We start from the raw sequence: 22,259 nt of genomic DNA, 5'->3' as shown, positions 1-22,259 counted from the left end.
CAACTTGGGGTTCAGTGTCTTGCCCAAGGACACTTCAGCATGTGGAGTCATGTGGGCCGGAAATCAAACCACCAACCCTGTGATTAGTGGCCGACCCGCTCTACCACCTGAGCCACTGCCACCCCATGTGTGTGGTCTTGTAAACATGTCAGTTCACAAATATATTCTGTTGACCTGATAAATCTGTCACCACCCAAACTATACAGTGAATCATCAGTATCCCACATGTGTGTACAGATTCATATTATACATGCTATTTCTGACCTGATTTACATCTGACATTGTTATTGGATGAAGAAACAATGTGGAAGTAAACTATAGCAAGTTTAACACATGAACAGTGTGATATGGATATTGTCATTTGGGTGATTTACTGAAATTATTATTAAGTTGTGCATCAATTTAGACTCATTAAGTACCTGAGAAAATAATTATGTGTAGATAATTTTTATATTATGTGTTATGTGTAGCTCAATATGTGTTTGACAGCCAGTTGTGTCATGACATTTCAGTGTGATAATAATGAATCCTGTTGTAGATTTTTCTGATTTGTTGCATTCTCTCTTTTATATATGAAAATAAAACAAATTAGAGTGGCATAAAGTCAATGTGAAAGACTGGTAGAGAGCATGCCAAGACTGACTGATATAAAACTTGTCACTTCCTTTTCCTGTATAATGTTGTAAAACAGTTTAAAGTTCGACAACAGGACTGAATAATCAGATGTGGGTATTTTATTCACTCCAGTCCAGCAGGAGGCGGAAATTAACCGGAAGTTGTTTTATAAACCGACAGAAAACACCAGAAGAAGAAGAAAGCCCAAATAGTGCACTATATAGTGAATAGGGACGAATTCAGATACAGCTGCAGTTTGAGCGCTCAGATCAGTACGTGTTCAATGTGTCTTACGTTATTTGTGAGATTAATATTTAATTTGACTTATATTTTGTTGTTGTTATTGTTATATGTTGTTTTTCTCTCTTTTGTGTTTTAATGACTGTAAAATAAGTTTTTATCGACGCATGTCGCTTTGTTTTGTTACAGACGCTTTAAAAAATCCCTTTCAGGAGAAACAAACAGAAATGTGAGAATATTCTGCTTAAATGAGTCTTTAAATCCAGCGACTGACTGTAAATGAGTTCAATGAAGGTGATAATATATATTGGAGAGACGGGCGCAAACAAACGCTTTTTGGTTTCCTCAAGTTTGTGTAAATACTTTTGGGATTACTGGTCATATGCAAGAGATGAACAAAACAACTAAAACACTTCAGAACAGGTTTATTTCCACTTTCTGTCTGTCTGTGGCTAAACTCATGTCTATATTTTAGTCCAGTTTGAAGACGTGTTGGTAAAGTTCAATCTTGACAAACTTTGACTAACGTTCCAGAAACGTCGCGCTAATGTCCTAAAAACGTCCCTTAAAAGAGGTTATTGCAGCATGTCCCCCTGATCTTCAGATAACTTATACGAGTTGACGTTTTCATAATTATATTATTTTTGTAGAGACAAAAATAATATAATTATATTTGGTACCATACTTATTTTGGATACCATACTTAATTTTGGTCAACAAAACGACAATTTACCACATCTGTTAAATATTACTCGAGTAAATGGAGATTTAATAATATTTTCGTCATTGTGATTGAAAGTTTATTTTTTTGGGCACACGAGACAAATTTATTTAAAAAATGTAAAACCATTTATTGTGATGTTCTTTTTAGTGAACGAGTTGAACCAGTTCACCAAATCTGACCGAAACGTTTGAAACAGTTAATCATAGGAAGACCAGTATGAGTTTTGAGGCATTTCTTTCTGAATATTTACTTGAAAACTTGATACTGCTGTTAAAAATGCACTCGATTTTCTTAATTTGTTCTATTATTTTTAATCTATTTCTATTCATTGCTTATTCTTTTTATTGTTATTTTATTACTGACGGTTTACTGGTCTTGACCATTTACTTAAGAACTAGAGACATTAAGAATTATGGAACATGCTTCCATAATTAACATTAGTTAGTGTTATTATTTGTTGTGGTTTTGAAGCTGGAATTGAGAATCATCAAAGTTCACTACCCACTACTGAAATGTTGGTATTGTGATAATGTATAGCCATTATTGTACATGGTAGATCAACAGTAACTGATCCAAGGACAGCAGTTCTCGAGTCAACAGTAACTGATCCGAGGACAGCAGTTCTCGAGTCAACAGTAACTGATCCGAGGACAGCAGCTCTCGAGTCAACAGAGCCTAAAATCTTGTAGTATAAACTTGCCATAACACAGACCTGCAATTCACCTCCCCCAGGGTAAATAAAAACAATTCTCTATGAAAGAAATGGGAAGATCACGAGACTCCAGCATCCTGTGGCTCATCTCCTGCATAACACCACACTTCAGGAAGTTTCTGTGGTTCTGTAGCTAACCAATTGTACCGTATAAAAAACAAAGTGGTTTTGTTTAACAGCAGTTCTTGTGTATAATCATTAAATGTTCAATCTTTTTGAGTTTGATGAATGTCAGTCCATTATAATGATGATGTTTTTGTGTTCAGATGTTCATCATGAGAGAGCAGGTGGATGTGATTCATGCTGGAGAACAGCAGATGCTGCAGACACCAGTGAAGATTGAAGTGAAGCAGGAGATAAAAGAAGAAAACACAACAGAGGAACAACAGACTGATGAAGATGATGATGAACAGCAGATGCTGCAGACACCAGTGAAGATTGAAGTGAAGCAGCAGGAGATAAAAGAAGAAATCACAACAGAAGAACAACAGAGTGATAAAGATGATGATGAACAGCAGATGCTGCAGATACCAGTGAAGATGTGTTCAGTGAAGCTGCTGGACTGCAGGAACCTCATGAAGATGAGAGGAGAAACCACAGCAGAGGAACAACAGAGTGATGATGATGATGAAATCAAAGCAAAGGATCAAAAGAGTGATGAAGATGATTTTATTCCTTCAGGTATGTTTCTTCCTTTAATGTTTATAACAGTATAAAGGATGGGCAAGGAGGAGGCGGGAACTGGATGAAGCATCAAAGTCATATTTTAATGAAATTATAAAAAGACACAACACAGCTGCATGTGGCTCTCTCTCGAACTGCCGCATCCGGCTGCATTTATCCCTCTCGTCGGCTGATTAGCCTGATTGGGTGCTCAGCATGCGTAGTCACGGCCTGTCCTGCCCCCCTCCTCATCTAATTCCTCCCTCGTTTGCCTCAGGCCGGGGTAACCCCGGCATGACGTACACACCCCCTCTGCTGGGTCTGTAGGGTGTACCTTCCGGCAGGCTTTTCCCCGCCTCCCTAGAGCTGGTGAGGGGGACAAGTGGAGGGAAAAAAAAGAGGAGAGGGAAAGAGCAAGGTGGACAGCAGCTGTGTGTCACTCTCTCTCGAACTTCTGCATCCAGATGCATTTATCTTTCTCCTTTGCTAATTAGCCCGATTGGGGACCGTGTGTGCATAGTCATGGCCCAGTCCCGCCCTCCTCCTCATCACAGTGCTGTTTTACACTTTCATGAAAATCAACTTTCATGTCAGAATCTGTTACCAGATTCACTTTATTTTAATTTTAGAAGTGCTCAGTTGTCTTTTAAAAAGCCATTTCAGTCCTTCAGGAAGAGTGATTCTGGATTAGGTTTTCTGCTTAAAGACTTAATTAGTTTAAAACTTTCTAAAACACCTCTGGAATATCTTAAAATAAAGCGAAGCAATCTTCCTCAAATGCCATGTTATTTACACAAGCATCGCAGGGAACATATATTGCTGTGTAGAATGCTGCTTACTGACCAAGCAGGATGTGTGCAGGTGTCACGGTCAAGTTACCTTGGTTGGGGTTCTGCCTGACAGGACCGTGGCAGAATCAGCCTGCCTCAGTGTTTTGTGTCCCCCTTTGTGCGAGCGCATGGGTCCGTTTGATTGGGACCACCATGCGTGTGTTTCCTCCATGTGATGTCATGGTCCTTTCAACTGGTCAGATTGTTTTTGTTGTTTTTTATTTTATGAGGACCATGACAACATCATCCCATGTCTGTCTTGTATTTGGTGTACATGCTTTGTGTTGGCGCAGTTGCTGCTGTGCACCCTCCGGTGATGTCATGGCCCTGTCACCTTCCAGGTTGAGTTTTTGTCTGTTTTTGCTGTTCCCCTGCAAGAAAATTCCTATAAGAAAATTTATGTCATCCAAGCAATAATTACCAATGTAAGAAATCAGGTGCAAGAATGCACAGAGCGCATTGCACATGTGGAACAGTGGATTTCTGATGCTGAAGACAACGTTAATGGGCTAATGTCCAAAGTCACCACATTGGAAACCACATTTAAAACACTCACAAACAAAGTGGATGACTTGGAATGCAGAAGCCGACAGAACAACGTGAGTTTGGTGGGTCTACCGGAGAAAGCAGAGGGCCGGGATTCAGTTACATTTCTGGAAAAGTGGTTGCCGGAGGTGCTGGTGCTGGTGGCTGGACCCGCGGGAGGGTTCACATAATCGGCACCCTGCCAAACAACAGCAGCGCGACACGTCCAAGAACAGTTATGAAATTCTTGAATTTCAGAGACAAGGAATGAGTATTGAAGGCAGCCAGAACCAAAGGAAAGGTCCTCTATGACAACAAACAAGTTCACTTCCACCCGGACCTTTCAGCTGGTGTGCACAGGATGCAGCACGGCTATGATGAGGTGTGAAAGAAGCTACGAGACAAGGGAATTCACAAGCACAGAATCATCTTCCCAGCATGGCTCCTGGTTACACATGATGAGAGGTCTTCATTTCAGCCAGAGTTTGGAAAGTGTGAGACATTTTTCAATCTGTTTGAATGATTGAGGCGGATCTGTCGGCGGGATGCTTCGTCAGGAAGGTGTAAAAGCAATATTCAGGTTAGCCCACAAGACCCTTGTTATGATGATCATTGTCTATTTTTATTATCCCTATCTGTGCAACAGGAGTGTGTTCAGTCTATTCCTTCATTCCTACGGCCAAAATAAATTCTTATTTTACTTGCTATAAACTGTGGGCTTAAAACAGATTGGGAAAAAAAAGAAAGAATATCGACACATATCCGACACAACATACTGGAGAGTTGAAATGACACTTGTTCACATGGGACGTTTTAGGAACTTAACGTGGCCAAATTGGATACTTGTTCCCTGTTGTGGTTTCCTTAAGAGTGGGCTCTAGGTAGGCTGCATGGGTAGGTAATGTGTGTTTTGGTTTTAACAAAGCCCTTTCGTGGCTGTGTTTAGGTTGTATATGTTGCATATTTCAGTTTATCATTCATATAAACTTGGTTTGAGTGGTTAGTAACTACCGTAAAAGCAGTTAGAGCTTAAGAGGGAAAAGTGACCAGTTTTCACACATAGACGGTTGTTATATAGTGAGAGGAGAGGGGGTTGTCCAGAGGACATGGGATTCGAGGTGGGGTTTCATTTTTGTCTATTTTTTTCTTTTTCTTTCCCTTTTTTATTTTGTATTTAATTTTTATGGGTGTGTTCTCATCATTGCATCTATCAAACATTCATAAAAGCATTTCACCTAAATGGCGATATACTATAACAAATGTCTAATAGTCTTAAGATTAAATTTACCTGATGGAATTGTAGGGGTTTGAATAAAATTGCAAAGATCAAACAAGTGATGAGCAGGATCAAATTCTTGCAATCAAAGATAGTGTTCTTGCAGGAGACCCATCTGTTGAATGGGGATATCTCAAAAATAAAAAGATGGTGGCAGGGTCAGGTTTTGTCTGCTCCCTATACCAGTCACACTAGGGGAGTTGTGATACTGATCCATAAATCTGTCCCGCTACAGATCCAAAATATAGTTAAAGACCCTGCTGGCAGATATATCATGGTCCAGGGTATGTTATTATTTGAAAATATAAATCTGATAAATGTATATGGCCCAAATGAAGATGACCCCAAATTCTATAATAATTTATATCTGACTATTTCAAATCTTCCTGGGCAATACATAATAGCTTGCGACTTTAATTGCACATTGGATCAAGGGAGGGACAGATCATCTGGCTTAGATAATACTCACACCAGATCAAGGAAGACAATACACCATTTTATCAAATAATTAAATTTGGTGGATATATGAGGCATGCGAAACCAGATGCAGTAGAATTACTCCTGTTATTCCAGCACTTATAAACTCACTCGTGTATCGACAACTTTTTAGTTTCAGCATCAATTGTTTTCAAAATAGATGAATGTCAGTATAGCAGCATAGTTCTTTCTGACCATGCAGCTACAGTGGGGAGAACAAGTATTTGATACACTGTTTTTTTGCAGGTTTTCCTACTTGCAAAGCATGTAGAGGTCTGTAATTTGTATCATGGTGCACTTCAACTGTGAGAGATGGAATCTAAAACAAAAATCCAGAAAATCACATTGTATGATTTTTAAATAATTAATTTGCATTGTATTGCATGACATAAATATTTGATCACCTACCAACCAGTAAGAATTCCGGCTCTCACAGACGTGTTAGTTTTTCTTTAAGAAGCCCTCCTGTTCTTCACTCATTACCTGTATTAACTGCACCTGTTTGAACTCGTTACCTGTATAAAAGACATCTGTCCACACACTCAATCAAACGGACTCCAACCTCTCCACAATGGCCAAGACCAGAGAGCTGTGTAAGGACATCAGGGTTAAAATTGTAGACCTGCACAAGGCTGGGATGGGCTACAGGACAATAGGCAAGAACAACTGTTGGCGCAATTATTAGAGAATGGAAGAAGTTCAAGATGACAGTCAATCGCCCTCGGTCTGAGGCTCCATGCAAGAGCTCACCTCGTGGGGCATCAATGATCATGAGGAAGGTGAGGGATCAGCCCAGAACTACACGGCAGGCCTGGTCAATGACCTGAAGAGAGCTGGGACCACAGTCTCAAAGAAAACCATTAGTAACACACATCGCCGTCATGGATTAAAATCCTGCAGCGCATGCAAGGTCCCCCTGCTCAAGCCAGTGCATGTCCAGGCCCGTCTGAAGTTTGCCAATGACAATCTGGATGATCCAGAGGAGGAATGGGAGAAGATCATGTGGTCTGATGAGACAAAAATAGAGCTTTTTGGTATAAACTCCACTCACCGTGTTTGGAGGAAGAAGGATGAGTACAACCCCAAGAACACCATCCCAACCGTGAAGCATGGAGGTGGAAACATCATTCTTGGGAATGCTTTTCTGCAAAGGGGACAGGACGACTGCACCGTATTGAGGGGAGGATGGATGGGGCCATGTATCGCGAGATCTTGTCCAACAACCTCCTTCCCTCAGTAAGAGCATTGAAGATGGATCGTGGCTGGGTCTTCCGGCATGACAACGACCCGAAACACACAGCCAGGGCAACTAAGGAGTGGCTCCGTAAGAAGCATCTCTAGGTCCTGGAGTGGCCTAGCCAGTCTCCAGACCTGAACCTGTCGTGGAATATCGCGATGAATCTCTCTAAGTTGTAAGAAAACTCTTGAGTCTTGAGTTCCAGATGCCAAAGTTGTAGTTTATTGAACACCAACAAACATGAGACCGGCCAGCTGTCCGTTCTGACTCATTTTTCTAAGTTCTCAGTTATATACCTTTTTTGTTATCTTGTTACCCACTGTCTCTGACGCATGAGGTCACTGCCTTGTCTCTTTCCCACCAATATGTTCTACGTCCTTTGTTAATTAAATATTGGTGGGAGATCCCTCGTCTATCTATTAAAAAGAAAAAGAAACATATATCTTTGGCAGCCTCTCATAACTTGACCTCATGTTACAGTTCATGGACAGAGTACATCAACTCCTAGAAACATCTGCGTAAACAGCCATGTCTCCATCAAATACTTTTTATCTTTTTCCTGCATTTTCAGCACATTCCCTCAATGGGCAGCCTTGTTTGTTCATACACATTGTTATTTGGAAGAAAACACCAGCTGCAAAATTATAATACATTTAGCTTATTAAAACAAGACACCATTCATATAACTGATTAAAAGTATCTTTGAAAAGATACATACCAGCACACCAAGGATTCTCATCAGTGTACTATTGATTAACAGAAACACTTTTTGTTTTTGAAGAAATACACTTGTTTTTCAAGGTTATATACCATTCTTTGTGTTCTCTGCAGTATCAACACTTTTAGTAACCTCATATGCTCTCTCCTGGCTCACTCAAAGGCCTGGAAACTCATATAAGTATTTTGATATATAAAAACATACTAAAATATTGAATGATATATAAAAACATACTAGAATATTAAAATATACTATATATTCCCACCTCTGAGACTTAAAAAAGTCACACACTCTATTTCCCTCAAACCAGAGTGCAGTCACACAAGCCAGCCTGTCCCATATCATCATGTAGCCAAAGTAGGCCACTCAGTCCACTATCCAATGCCATCTTTATGGGGCTGCACTCTGCAGGACTTGGGACCAAACATCTCCATCCACACTTGGCTAGGAAGGAGTAAAAGATCCCAGTCCTCTAGCTATCACTGTTCCTGGGGGTGGGAAACAGAAATCAACTCATTTGTAATAAGCATGTGCATGCAACTGTGAAGTCTTGCGTGATGTAGAGTACAATTGATTATCCATTAAGTAGAAGGTATACATATATATGTTTAACAAAACACTAGAAAAAGTAACATAGTAATATTCATCCTTCGTTGCCAGAGGAACTCACAGACAATTCCGGTAGCCTGGAGCGCTATCTGGTGATGTGTTGGAGCAGACAGCGGGTTTTTAAACCACCAGTTGAGTCTATTTGCTCTTGCAGCCAAGCACTGAGGTGCTCGTCGCTCCTTTCTTCAAATGTCTCCCTCACATGTCTTCTCTTGGCAATTACTTCATAGTTATATTATGCTTAAACATAATCATCAGTAATACTGCTTCTATTTGATTAGATACATTGTACTAAAGATATACTTCATCAATCATTATAAGTAATAAGTAATTGGTTACATTGAGAGTAATAGGGGAATATGTCAAAAATAACAAACAAAACACCCTCTAACTCCTTTCTTGAGATGCTATCTATTCTGTTACGTAAAATGAAAGTACAATACTCATGCTATCTCCCTTACTATCAAAAACATGAGAAAAGTGTTCAAAAATAAATTTCCCCTTAAATTCCAGTGTTGTTTCTTGATTGCTTCTCAGTAAATTTCATCAAGTTCATCCAGTCCTGGCCCAGTGGTACAGTATCTAGTTTCCAACCCTGGGCCCGGTGCTATCATTGAGACAGTCACCATTTGTTTAGCCACTGTTCTAGCCATTATTGATTTTAGAACTGGTATGACACAGCAAAACAACAATGCAAATAGGGTCAGCCCTATAAGGATTACTATACCTAATTTCATTAATCCCTTCTTCCATGAACCAAAAAGATCATCGAACCATTGGCCAAACATCTGATCTCTCCCTGCATTAGATTTAACTTCCTTTCTGAGGTCATGCAGTTTCTTCATTGCCTGTGTAAAAGCTCCTTCTGGGGATGTATTATTTGGTATGTATGTACAGCAATCTGCTCCGAACATGACACATACTCCGCCTTTATCTGCCAATAACCAATTTAGTGCTTGACGATTTTGCCATGCCATTTTACTAGTTGCTGCTAATTGGTGTCCTAACGCCTCCAGTGCCTCATCAGTATAGTTTATAAATCTCTGTTGGTTATAGTAAATATAATTAATCCACTCTAAATTTTTGTTGGGTGTTACCCATAGGAATATTGACTCAAAGCCTGATTTTATTTCATCCCTAGCTTTAAACTGTTGAGGTATTCCTCTCGGTTGGCCAATTTCATCCAGGTAAACAGCAGGATCTGGGGTGTACGCTCTTTTCACCCTTTCTTTGTTGTGGACTAATGGTTTTGGTGCAGTTTGGATTTCAGAGGGGTCCCATTCTACCATAGTTACTTCTTGTATTAGCCTTACTCTAGTGCACAGTCCTGTCCAGTCTTTAGGTAGTGAGGTTTTCAATTGATCTTCCCCACATAGCCAAAAATAGTCCGTTTGTTCTGCATGGATTTTTCTCGCAGGAGATACTAAAGTTTGATTTTCACATCCTGTGAGGCAATGACCAACAAGACATCCTGGAGTTATGTTCGCAGTAAAATTTTGTCCTAATGTTGCTGTTGCATATTGCGGTCCACTAAACCTAATCACATTATCATTAAAAAACATTTCATCATCTAAATACCATATTACTGCGCAATTGCCCTTAAATTGTCCTACATTCTTTAGTTTTGTTAAAGCATTCATACTCGAGTTGATCGATTTATTTATATGATAATGAGCTTTCTTTTTCTCATTATCCACACGTATTTGTCTAATTTTCTGCCTTCATCTCCCCACCATATCATCTTATTATATTTATCATATTCCGGATGACCCAATAATGCTAAACATCCTGTTGGGCAGAACACTGTTCTCCCTGTTTTACCACATTTTTTGGCATAATACTCAGTGCAATGCTTATAATCATACTGATTTGGGACTACTACAAATTTTTTCAATGGAGTGGGTGAGCACATTACACAGTTTGTCATTTTTGCTTGCTTAGCTTTATATCTGGCCCATTTATACCAGTCATTTTGATTTGCATATTGTAATAGTTCCTCTGTTCCTGCTGACTCTATGGGTTCCATATCATTTTCTAAATTTATGCTTTGGGTGATTATTTTGACAGGTGTCTTTTGAGGCCGATTCTTCGGTTTGTTCTGCTTAGCCAAATTGCTTATCCAGATTCTCTGCTTTTCGGGTTCACCTTTGTTTAGTGATCCAGGCGTTCGCTTCTTTCTGATTTCTGGTGCTATGTTATCTAGTCTCTGCTCATTCGGGGGAATAATATTGAAGGTCTGAGATGTCAATTTTAGGAAATTCATCATACCATAGTCGTTGTGACAGTCCTTTACCTGGAGAGTCTGGGCCTTCCTTGATCGCCTGTCCGGTAGGCCCTTTATAGGAGGCAATACCTGTCCCAAATATGTTAGTAACAGCATCATCAACACTAGTACCTCCTTGAGCTTCCATTCTTTCTCCATGTGCCACAACTCTTCCTCGAACAACTGCGCTTGTTGGCCTGTTTCATTTCCTTCAGTTGCTTCTGAATCTGTTTCAGCAGGACGATCACTTTCTTCTTGTCTTTCTCCTTCACCTTCTTGGTCCTGTTCTTCTGTGACATGTACTTCCGTCTCACTTTCTATGCTTTCCTGCTCTACTGCGGCAAGTCCTTCTGCCTCTTCCTCAGTGTGCTCTTCCCCTATGTTCGTTTGTCGTTGTTCTATCTCCTCTGCACTTTCTTCAGATTCTGTAGCCGTTTCCTGCTGATCTTCTTCTTCCTCGGGTTCTTGTTTTTGTGCTTGCTGCTCTTCTTTGTCTGAATCTTGCCTCGTATTCATCGTTGGGAAGTCCATATTCATAGTTTTTTCAATACAGTCCGTCAAGTGCTCTGTACTTTCTTAATTCACATTCTGGAGTATTTCGTTTTAGGTCAGCTTCATTGGAAAGGCCATCCAAGATCCCCAAGGCTGATTGTAGGGAACCCACTCTGCAGTATGCTTTCTTAGAATTGTTCATCTGGTGATCCTGGTCCTTCTTGGGACGTTTCTCTGGTAGGCCCCGTCATTGGGGGCAACACTTGTCCCAAGTATGTCAGTAATAACATCCATATTATTATGTCTTTCTTATTCATTAGTATTGTAGGCCGCAATTGTTTTCCACCTTCTCTCCTTCAGCGGGTCATCCTGTCCTAACTTGCTTCAATGATGGCACCAGCATGACTATTTCATTTTATATGCATAAAGAACACTGTAATCACCTCATATGGTTACATGTTTTATATTAACTAACAATCATTACTTTCTGCATTCATTTGATTAATATATTAAATGATTTCCCTTATTAGAGTCATTTGCTACACACACATTTGTTGCATCTCATTTCTAGCACTAAATAACACATGGTCCTCTGCCTCCTCCAGGCAGGAGCCAGGCATAGCCTGACTTTGTTCCAATTAAAAACATTAGATCATCCCTTTATTATCTATACACAACATTTTTCATGGTCATTCACAGAAAGGGTAATTCACAAAAGGCTATAATTCTCCACAGAGGAGGTAAACTACCACAGGTGTTCCTTATCTTAAAACTCCCTACTCATTCACTTATCACATACATTTCATTTCCTCCTGTTTCCCAAGGACTCTCAATGTCTGTATCACATTAATTAATTTTCCCTGCAAGCTAAGCTGTTTTTCATAGTTTCAGACTATATCAGAGTAATTCAGAATATTAAATCAATAAAAAATTATCAAATATATAACATATCATTGGAGGAATCAATTTCCTCCCAGTTTGGTCTTTCTGTTGCATTGGGCCATTTACATTGATCAGTACTTCATCTGGTTTTTTTACATAATTATTTAATCAATGGTAACACACAATATAATATTATTCCCCTCTCAAGAATTGTTTTTTCAATTATTATACCAATTGTAGCCAACCCTGCACCCTATTTCTTAATTAATTCCATTTATATTGTTACAAACAAACAAGACAAGCAATCTTAATCTTTAGTCACCACCATGTATCTTTTCCATTCTTCATTACTTTTACAATGTACATGAGTTCAATTAAAGCATAAGTAAAAGTAATAAATCATCTTCCAGTCTAAATTCATTATCATACAAACATTCCCATGTTTGTTTAATACTTCTATAATAAGTCAAGCACTCCTTTGTCTGCAACGGTTCTCAAAACTTTACCCCAAAACCAATCTATAAATAATCCTCTACACAGGGTATGATCCCCTGACAACACAGTGACAGAATGCTTGGTATTTAACACTGTGATAAGTTATTTTAGTAAAGCGGTTATTAAAATGCAGCATTTATCCACCCCTTAAAACCCTTTCAAACCTTCTTGGGCGGTGACGCCATTGTCAAGTCTTACCCGTCATTGGGTCGTCACCTCTTGCCCCTGGTCTTGATACTGGTCAGTCCTCAATCCGTAATAATTTGGTATCAGTAAACAGATATTTTCTTTTTCAGGGAGTATCACCAGAGAACCGACACAGCCAATGGAACATCTACAAATGCTTAAATATGGAGACAATTCAAAACATGGTTAAATTCAAAAAAAAAGCATTATTAAAAATTCATCAATCTATTAAAATTGTCCAAAGTAAAAGTAAAATATGCTAAAATTGAACTCATTTATAGATAATTAATTTCCATTCAGATTTTATTTCTGCTACTTTAGCAAATGTTACACAAAACTATGTATCATGGTGGGGACTAACATCAGATCAGAGCCTCTCACGCTTCTAGGAAGCTTAATTTAAAAACATCACCTTAATTCAATAATGGTCTCTAGATAGTTTATGAACCTACATTTATTCTTTCAGATGAATTTTCAACTTAATCTGTTTTTTTCAGTATAAACCCTTAACTTTAGATTGCCCTCTTAATATATAAAATCTTTAATCATTGATGAGGAGAGCTGTTTGAACTCCTTCATATCACTCTATCTAACATTATTGTCAAAGCGCATCATTTTACATATAAAAATAAAATCAAACCAAAATAAAATGAAATAAAACACTTATTAATATTTCTTCAAATTCTGCTCTTGTGTTTCTGTTTCAAGCAGACACTTACCAATTTTAGACTGAGAGTGAGGAGTGGGGCATTACACTGTTTCACAATAATACATTTAATTTATTCTTCAACAGTAAAAATAGTGATATTTATAATAACTGATTATATTAACTGCTTTCAAACTTTCTCATCTCACACCATTTAAAAACAAAAACTACTCTCATCAAAAACTACTCTCATCTTACTTTCTTCTGTCCATTCAAACAACATACAAATAACCTTCTGATCTGACACATGTCCATTCAACAGCTGCTCCCTCTCAGTTTAGTTAATCTTACATCAGGCTTCATTCATGACATGAAAAGAACAGCCCAAGAATAAACATTGTCCAGTCCACTAAGGGTTAACTTTTTGATTTCATGCACATTTTTGTTTTACAGCTATTTGTTTGTTTATACTTTATTGTATTTATCCTTATACATACACACACACACACATTTACACAGACATACACATATATTTTTATCATTAGTTTTCATTCTACAATCAGAATATTTATTAAGTGCCCTCTTTGTTTTTAATCATCAGATCTCTTCTGCCTCTTATATTGATGAAAATAGTCTAAATAGATTTTCTTTTATGTAAATTTCATACATACTCCTAATTAGTTATGCAGCAAATGATCAACCTCTCTATCTGGATGGATATTTATAGGGCTCATACAACATACACTCTGTGTCCCTTTATTTATAGGGCTCATATACACATCCATACGTAATCACACTTCAGTCATACTTCCCATAATTTCACACACAGACACACAAACTCTCACAAACACAGAACATTTCACACTTTTACAAACACAAGGCCTTTATAAACACAGAGCTCTCAAAAAATACTATACTAAAACAAACCTATTACTTCTGCCCCTCCTTTTGCTCTCCTCTTATTATGCCTCTCTCACTTTTATTTCCATAAAAAACACTCATTAATTACAGCGGTTGATTGCTATATCTGTTAATTATTTTTATATTCCACCCACAGCTGTCACACCCATTTTGGGTCTCTGTTCAAGACAATTTCTACATGGGTGCTAATTCTCCTTTCTCTATTAAAACTCACCTTTAAATGTTGGACTTTATTTAATTTGTTCATAACTCCAGAAATGATCACTAATTCCCTGTGTTTTTATTATTAATCTTTTTAATTCTATTTATTTTCTCCTCTCAGTTAGTCTCCTCTCAAATTCAGTAACAGCTTATTTCCACATTATGATTTCTGTTTCATGAGGAAAACTGAGACAAGGAAAAAAAAAAGTGTCTCTGTTACTGTGCATGCTCACAGCCCTCCCCTTACAGCTCCCATTTCTCGCTCTAGCAGCCCCTCCCCTACAGCTCTTCACAGCACTCAGTCTCTAGCGTACTGTATGAGAGAGAAATGTTTCCTGCTGCAATTTCTTTCCATTCAACAAACAGCCATTCTTGTAAGGTCTCCGCTAAGTTTACTATTTAATCAGACCCTTCACCAGTTTTTTTTTTTTTTTTTTTTCTCTCTTAGTTAACTTCCTCCCCTGCCCTGTATAATATATATACTCTGATTCTTTCCAAAAATGATCACTGATCCCGTTTTGACTCTATCAGTTTATTCTCCAATTCTCTCTCCCACTCTTCAGATCTGCGTTGATCTCCAGACTTTACAAAACTCGCTTGTCTCTGCATTTTTCTCTAGTCTTGTTCACTGCAATGGAAAACATTTTGCCTTTTCTTTATCTTTTTCCCAATTATTCTATTTTTGTCTTCTTAATCTCCCTTCCCTCACTCACAGAGCTGTCCGTTCAGCTGACCAGTGAGTGAGAGCAAGGCAAGGAGATGTCAGAGAAGCAGGTGCCATTTTGCATCTTTATACTTTTTCAACAATTGTTTTATTCAATTCACTGTTTCAATTAATTTTCCACTTTTGCTCTCATTTAGCATCTCCTCAGTGCACCTGATTCTCTTTATTATTCTGCCTCTGCACACAATACATCATCACACTGCAATCATGCATTTGAATAAACACAAAAACAGCGCGTTTAGTACCGCAAGCACACATGCACCAACAACATAGTTAGTCATGCATATTATTCATTATCTCAAACATGCACATAGTTCAACATTTCCCCGTTTTCTACACAGTCCGGGTTCCGTCAAACACTTCAATAAATAACTAAATCTAACACCTGGAGGAATTTTACGCGAATTTCAACCACCCGAGTTAGGATTTTCACCTGTACAGGATTTTCTCTGCCACTTCTTGGCCAAACCTTGAATAAATGCACCTAACCGGGAATTTTCACGCGTCGTCCCTTCTCGACTCACCTCCAGGCCCAGAGTTGCTTCTCAACTCTTTTTTTAGTCGCTTCTCGACTTTTTAATAACTTTTGGTCGCTTCTCGACTCTTTAAATAACATTCAGTCGCTTCTCGACTTCTTTAAAAAACATTCAGTCGCTTCTCGACTTCTTTAAAAAACATTCAGTCGCTTCTCGACTTCTTTAAAAAACATTCAGTCGCTTCTCGACTTCTTTAAAAAACATTCAGTCGCTTCTTGACTTCTTTGAAATCTGGAACTCATCTCTATTTTAGCCAATTAGTTCTAATTATTCTATGTTCGGACTGGCAAAAGTCTTAGGGAAGCCACTTACCGGGACTCGCTACCACAGATCACACAAAAACACCTTAAGCAAAGATGCTTACCTCAGTTTCTGGCGCCGGTGTTTCTGTGCGATTCGTGCAAGCCGTCCCACCAGCGACCTCTGCCCCCTAGACCTCAATGCCAGCCCCACGAGTTGGGCGCCAAAGATATGTCGTGGAATATCGCGATGAATCTCTCTAAGTTGTAAGAAAACTCTTGAGTCTTGAGTTCCAGATGCCAAAGTTGTAGTTTATTGAACACCAACAAACATGAGACCGGCCAGCTGTCCGTTCTGACTCATTTTTCTAAGTTCTCAGTTATATACCTTTTTTGTTATCTTGTTACCCACTGTCTCTGACGCATGAGGTCACTGCCTTGTCTCTTTCCCACCAATATGTTCTACGTCCTTTGTTAATTAAATATTGGTGGGAGATCCCTCGTCTATCTATTAAAAAGAAAAAGAAACATATATCTTTGGTAGCCTCTCATAACTTGACCTCATGTTACAGTTCATGGACAGAGTACATCAACTCCTAGAAACATCTGCGTAAACAGCCATGTCTCCATCAAATACTTTTTATCTTTTTCCTGCATTTTCAGCACATTCTCTCAATGGGCAGCCTTGTTTGTTCATACACATTGTTATTTGAAAGAAAACACCAGCTGCAAAATTATAATACATTTAGCTTATTAAAACAAGACACCATTCATATAACTGATAACAACATACTTACACACTGTTTTGTGTAAGTATGTTGTTTATTGTAATTGGTATATGTCTCGTCACTGTCATGACTGCTATGTTGCTCGGAACTGCACACAAGAATTTCACCTACTGTTGCACTTGTGTACATGGTAGTGTGACAATAAAGTGATTTGATTTGATTTGATTTGATTAAAAGTATCTTTGAAAAGATACATACCAGCACACCAAGGATTCTCATCAGTGTACTATTGATTAACAGAAACACTTTTTGTTTTTGAAGAAATACACTTGTTTTTCAAGGTTATATACCATTCTTTGTGTTCTCTGCAGTATCAACACTTTTAGTAACCTCATATGCTCTCTCCTGGCTCACTCAAAGGCCTGGAAACTCATATAAGTATTTTGATATATAAAAACATACTAAAATATTGAATGATATATAAAAACATACTAGAATATTAAAATATACTATAAACCCAATAGAAAATCTTTGGAGGGAGCTGAAAGTCTGTATTGCCCAACAACAGCCCCGAAACCTGAAGGATCTGGAGAAGGTCTGTATGGAGGAGTGGGCCAAAATCTCTGCTGCAGTGTGTGCAAACCTGGTCAAGAACTACAGGAAACGTATGATCTCTGTAATTGCAAACAAAGGTTTCTGTATCAAATATTAAGTTCTGCTTTTCTGATGTATCAAATACTTATGTCATGCAATAAAATGCAAATTAATTATTTTAAAATCCTACAATGTGATTTTCTGGATTTTTGTTTTAGATTCCGTCTCTCACAGTTGAAGTGCACCTATGATACAAATTACAGACCTCTGCATGCTTTGTAAGTTGGAAAACCTGCAAAATCAGCAGTGTATCAAATACTTGTTCTCCCTACTGTATATCCTTGATTAATAAAGATACCAAACTGGTAGGAGATCCCCCAAGGTGGCACTTTCAACCAGGATGGCTTGTGGACCCCACATTTATAGACTTTTTAGATAAACAAATTGACTTGTATTTTGAATGCAATACTTCCCAAACATCTGCTAGCACAAGATGGGAGGCATTCAAGGCTTTTATTATGGGTCAAATAATTTTCTTTACTAGTTCCAAGAAAAAGAGCGCACAACTTAAAATGAAGACATTAGATGGGGAAATTAAAAAACTTGAAACAGACCTCTACCAAAACAAATATAGATCTACAAATGCATATACCAAACTACTTCAACTCAGATCACAGTATAATGAATTGGCAGCTGCCAGTTTATCGAGACTCGAACAGTTCTACTACAACCAGGGGGAAAAGCCTGGGAAACTCTTAGCATGGCGTATCAAACAACAACAGCAGACAGAAAGGACTATTAACTGCATCGAAGCCCCAAATGGTAGCACTATGGTGGATCCTAAAGAAATTAATGAGGCCTTTAGGGTCTTCTATGGGAAATTATATGCTCTTCCAGCCTGGATATGCAGACTTTTTTCAATAATCTTAACACTAAAAATTTCTGAAGATGAAAATAGATGGCGAAATATCAAAACAGGAAGTTGCAGAAGCAATTGGTTGCATGCAGGCTGGAAAAGTGGCGGGCCCGGATGGCATCCCTATAGATATATAAAATTGCACCCCTTTTGGATATGTTCCTTGAGTCCTTCAGGATTGGTCTTCTGCCCACATCCATGAGGGGTGCACTAATCACATTACTCCCAAAACCAGGAAAGCCACACACAAAATGTGAAAATATGCACCCAATTAGTCTTTTAAATTCAGATACAAAGATACTTTGCAAAGTTCTTGCAAGGAGATTAGAAAGCCTGCTCCCTCGGGTGGTGGGAGAGGACCAAAATGGTTTCATTCAAGGTAGACGAGTGCTAACTATTTTACACAGCCAAAGAGGGGCGAAGGACACTGCTTTACTATCACTCGATGCAGACAAGGCCTTCGACCGAGTCGAATGGCCATATCTGTTTGAGGTGCTTAACCGCTTTGGCTTTGGGGATATATTTTGCAAATGGGTGAGATTGCTTTGCACTGGGCTCACTGCAGAAGTCTTTACAAATAGTGTGGTTTCTAAACCCTTTAACATCTCTAGAAGCTGCCCGCAAGGAAGTCCCTTATCACCATTGCTATTTATTCTTGCAATAGAACCACTTGCTAGGGGACATAATGGCATATATGGAGTTCGAGGTCATTTTGAACAAAGTAGCACTTTTTGCCGATGATGTAATTTTAATCCTAAAAAATCTAAATAGTTCTATCCCTGCACACCTAGACCTTACTGAAACATTTGGGAAAATATCTGGATATAAAATCAATTATTCAAAATCAGCACTTGCATTTGTATTCAGCAGATCGCAAATACCCGAGGAAACATACAGACAACCCTATAGTACTAAATGATTAATGTTTGGTTTGACAGTTGTAAGTATTTGAATATCAACTCTTCCTGGTCATGCTTTAGTCCTATCTGGGGCAATGTCAATTTTAAACCAGGAAAAAGTGATCCAGGTTTTCGGATTTGGGCTGAAAAGGGGTTAAGGAAAGTGCAGGATATGTACAGGGAAGATGAAGCACTTCTGTCCTTTGCAGAAATATAAACCAATCAGCCTCTTTTTCCATTACACTACTTTACACTGGTGCTGAAATCCGGGAAGGAGGAGGGATGCCCGTCGCAGAGTCCTCAACACTGCTGTCCACCCGGGGGAGTGCCGCTGCCTTCCGCCGGGGAGGGAGTAGCCTGACCGCCCGAACATGGTGAACGGCCGCCATCCGCGAGGCGAGTGGGGACTGGACTCCCCGACCGCCTGGAGTGATGGAGCCACTGCCAGGGGTGTAGGAGTGTCCTGCCATCCCCCAGAAATACTGAGGGGTCGACAGAAGACCGCCGTCCGCGAGGGGAGGAGGGAAGTGACTCCCCGACCACCTGGAGTGGTAGGGCCGCTGCCAGAGGTGGAGGAGTGTCCCCAGGAGTCGCCGAGAACGTGGAGGGGTGTTCTTTCCACTGGGGGTCGTGGGTCTGACTCCGGTCTGCCCGGGGAGGAGCGTCTGTCATCCGCCTGAGAGGGTGGAGGAGTGATCGAGGACCATGCAACGGTGTATCAAAGAAACTGCAATTTGTATTTTTTTTTTTGTTCCATCTCAAATTTAGCTCTGAAGTTAACATTGTGATTATAGATGGAATTGTTTGAGGAGACTTGCGTAGCTAGCTAGTGATGTGACTAAAAATTATCAGACTAATGTTATAGCCTATTGTCAAATCAAATCCCTTTATTGTCACTCAACCATATACACAAGTGCAACAGTGGGTGAAAATCTTGGGTGCAGTTCCAAGAAACATAGCAGTATGACAATTACAATAAACATCTGATTTACACATAACACAGTTTATACATCTTGTTACACAATGCAGTATGCACCTAATAATAATATACAGTATACACAAAATTAGAAGACCGTATACAATAAAAATAATATACAGTATACACAAAATAAGAAGACTGTATACCAAAAAATTATAATACAGTGTCCCCATTCTCAGTCTCTGATGAACCTCTGAGCTTTTGTCACACATGGCCTGGTATATATGTCCTCAAGGGAGGGGAGCACCTCCAATGATGAATCTGGCAGTTCGCGCCACCCTTTGCAGGGCTTTGTGGTTGAGGGCTGTGTTATTGCCGTACTTGGCAGTGATGCAGCCAGTCAGGATGCTCTCTACAGTGCTGGTGTAGAAATGTGTGAGGATTTGGTGGTTCATTCCAAACTACTTCAGCCGTCTCAGGAAGAAGAGGCGCTGGTGAGCCTTCTTCACAACGGCCTCACTGTGGACGGACCATGTGAGTTCCTCAGTGATGTGGACACTGAGGATCTTGAAGCTGCTGACTCTCCACCAGTGCTCCATTGATGGTGATGGGGCTGTGTTCGCTGTCTTTCCTCCTGAAGTCCACTACAAGCTCCTTGGTCTTACTGACGTTGAGGGAGAGGTTGTGCTCCTGACACCAGGCTGTCAGAGTGTGCACCTTTTTCACCATTGTCAGTGATCAGACCTACCACCGTCGCATCATCAGCAAACTTAATGATGGCATTGGAGCTGTGTGTTGCCACACAGTCATGTGTTTACAAGGAATACAGGAGTGGGCTGAGAACACAGCCCTGCGGGGCTCCAGTGTTGAGGGCCAGCGATGAGGAGATGTTGCTGCGCATTCTAACCATCTGACGTCTGCTTGACAGGAAGTCCAGGATCCAGCTGCACAGCGAGCTGTTTAAGCCCAGAGCTTCTCATCAAGCTATTGAATTGTTGTAGGTAGTTGTAGATAAATTGTTCATGTTAATTGTGTGGTTATTGTTTGTGCAGCATCACTTAATTTTATGATGGATTACCATTTTGTTTTTCTGTTTTAATGCATTGGACAGACACAATTTTTTAAAATGTGCATCACTTAGAAAATGTTTTAACTAGTATTATTCTTAATAGTCTTGAATTCAGTTAAGCCCTGTTTATTTACTCAAGAAACACTGTCTATAAAGGCTAATGTTCTATGTATTTGAGGCCTGAGACATGTGGGAGCAGAGAAGAGTGCAGGCAAACTACGGTAGGTTGGAGTGCAGTTTAGTCTAGCATTTGCTGTCTAGTAACAGCCAATATTATCTTAAATAGACTGTGCATAGCACTTCATCTTTTATAACATGAGATTTTGGCCATATTTTTTCAATGGCTGGAAAAACAGTGCCCACATATCTACAATTAATTTTTAACCTGTAAGTTGATGAAAACGTAATGTGATACACTTACTGCCTCAGATGAGGCTGTTCAAATGACGAACAAAACACATATTCACCTCTGCTGGTCAAAAACTTGTAAACTCCATTTGAGCTTGATTTAAGAAAGAAATTGTAATGGGTAGTTCAATTCTGGAATACAATTAATTTGAATAACATTAACATTCCCAATCATAAATAAATGTAATGAAGCTCAACTGCCCACATTACTCGAAAACCTTTTTATTAAAGGGTCAAAATTAACTCAACTAAATCAGACAAATTTGCTAGGAATAAAATGCCCAAATACATAATACCCTATTTGGGCCACTGGAAGGCGCCCGGCTGGAAAGCCGTTCTATCGGGAAGACACGCAGGCTTGAATGAGGTTTAAGATGCCATTTATTTGATGAATGTAAAACCGAATTGTAATGTCTCTCTTTGGCATAGGCCCCGTCTGGTGGGCCGAGGGAGTTGTACTCGGAACCATCATATCCTGCCGGAGATAGGAGACGGGGCGAGGAGCCTACCCCCAT

General features: G+C 39.4%; 4 protein-coding genes across 18 annotated transcripts in view; all 4 read left to right on the top strand.

Moving 5' to 3' along the window:
• The window catches only part of LOC127624950 (zinc finger protein 160-like), a 229,712-nt gene that overhangs the window by 94,464 nt on the left and 112,989 nt on the right, over positions 1–22,259 (top strand). The gene's annotated exons all lie outside the window — the stretch shown is intronic.
• Positions 1–22,259, top strand: part of LOC127624990 (zinc finger protein 501-like) — a 67,455-nt gene that overhangs the window by 6,203 nt on the left and 38,993 nt on the right. The gene's annotated exons all lie outside the window — the stretch shown is intronic.
• LOC127625003 (zinc finger and SCAN domain-containing protein 2-like) overlaps positions 1–22,259 on the top strand; it is a 138,451-nt gene that overhangs the window by 94,386 nt on the left and 21,806 nt on the right. The window contains exon 1 of one of the 12 annotated variants that reach the window (XM_052100039.1): positions 1,250–1,278. The exons of the other annotated variants lie outside the window; for them this stretch is intronic. The gene's annotated coding sequence lies outside the window, so the exon portion shown is untranslated. Of the gene's footprint in view, positions 1–1,249; positions 1,279–22,259 lie in introns of those variants that run through there. 12 annotated transcript variants of the gene reach the window in all.
• Positions 1–22,259, top strand: part of LOC127625013 (zinc finger protein 239-like) — a 99,311-nt gene that overhangs the window by 73,647 nt on the left and 3,405 nt on the right. The window contains exons 1-2 of one of the 2 annotated variants that reach the window (XM_052100058.1): positions 805–887; positions 2,558–2,972. In XM_052100058.1, coding sequence (XP_051956018.1) covers positions 2,558–2,972 — 415 coding nt within the window. In that variant the 5' untranslated portion in view covers positions 805–887. Of the gene's footprint in view, positions 1–804; positions 888–2,557; positions 2,973–22,259 lie in introns of those variants that run through there. The other variant, XM_052100059.1, reaches the window with a different exon arrangement.

Source organism: Xyrauchen texanus, chromosome 31 (assembly GCF_025860055.1).
Source record: "Xyrauchen texanus isolate HMW12.3.18 chromosome 31, RBS_HiC_50CHRs, whole genome shotgun sequence".
Taxonomy (NCBI): domain Eukaryota; kingdom Metazoa; phylum Chordata; class Actinopteri; order Cypriniformes; family Catostomidae; genus Xyrauchen; species Xyrauchen texanus.
Note: the sequence above shows the minus strand (reverse complement) of the source record. Positions and strands in the feature narration are given on the sequence as shown.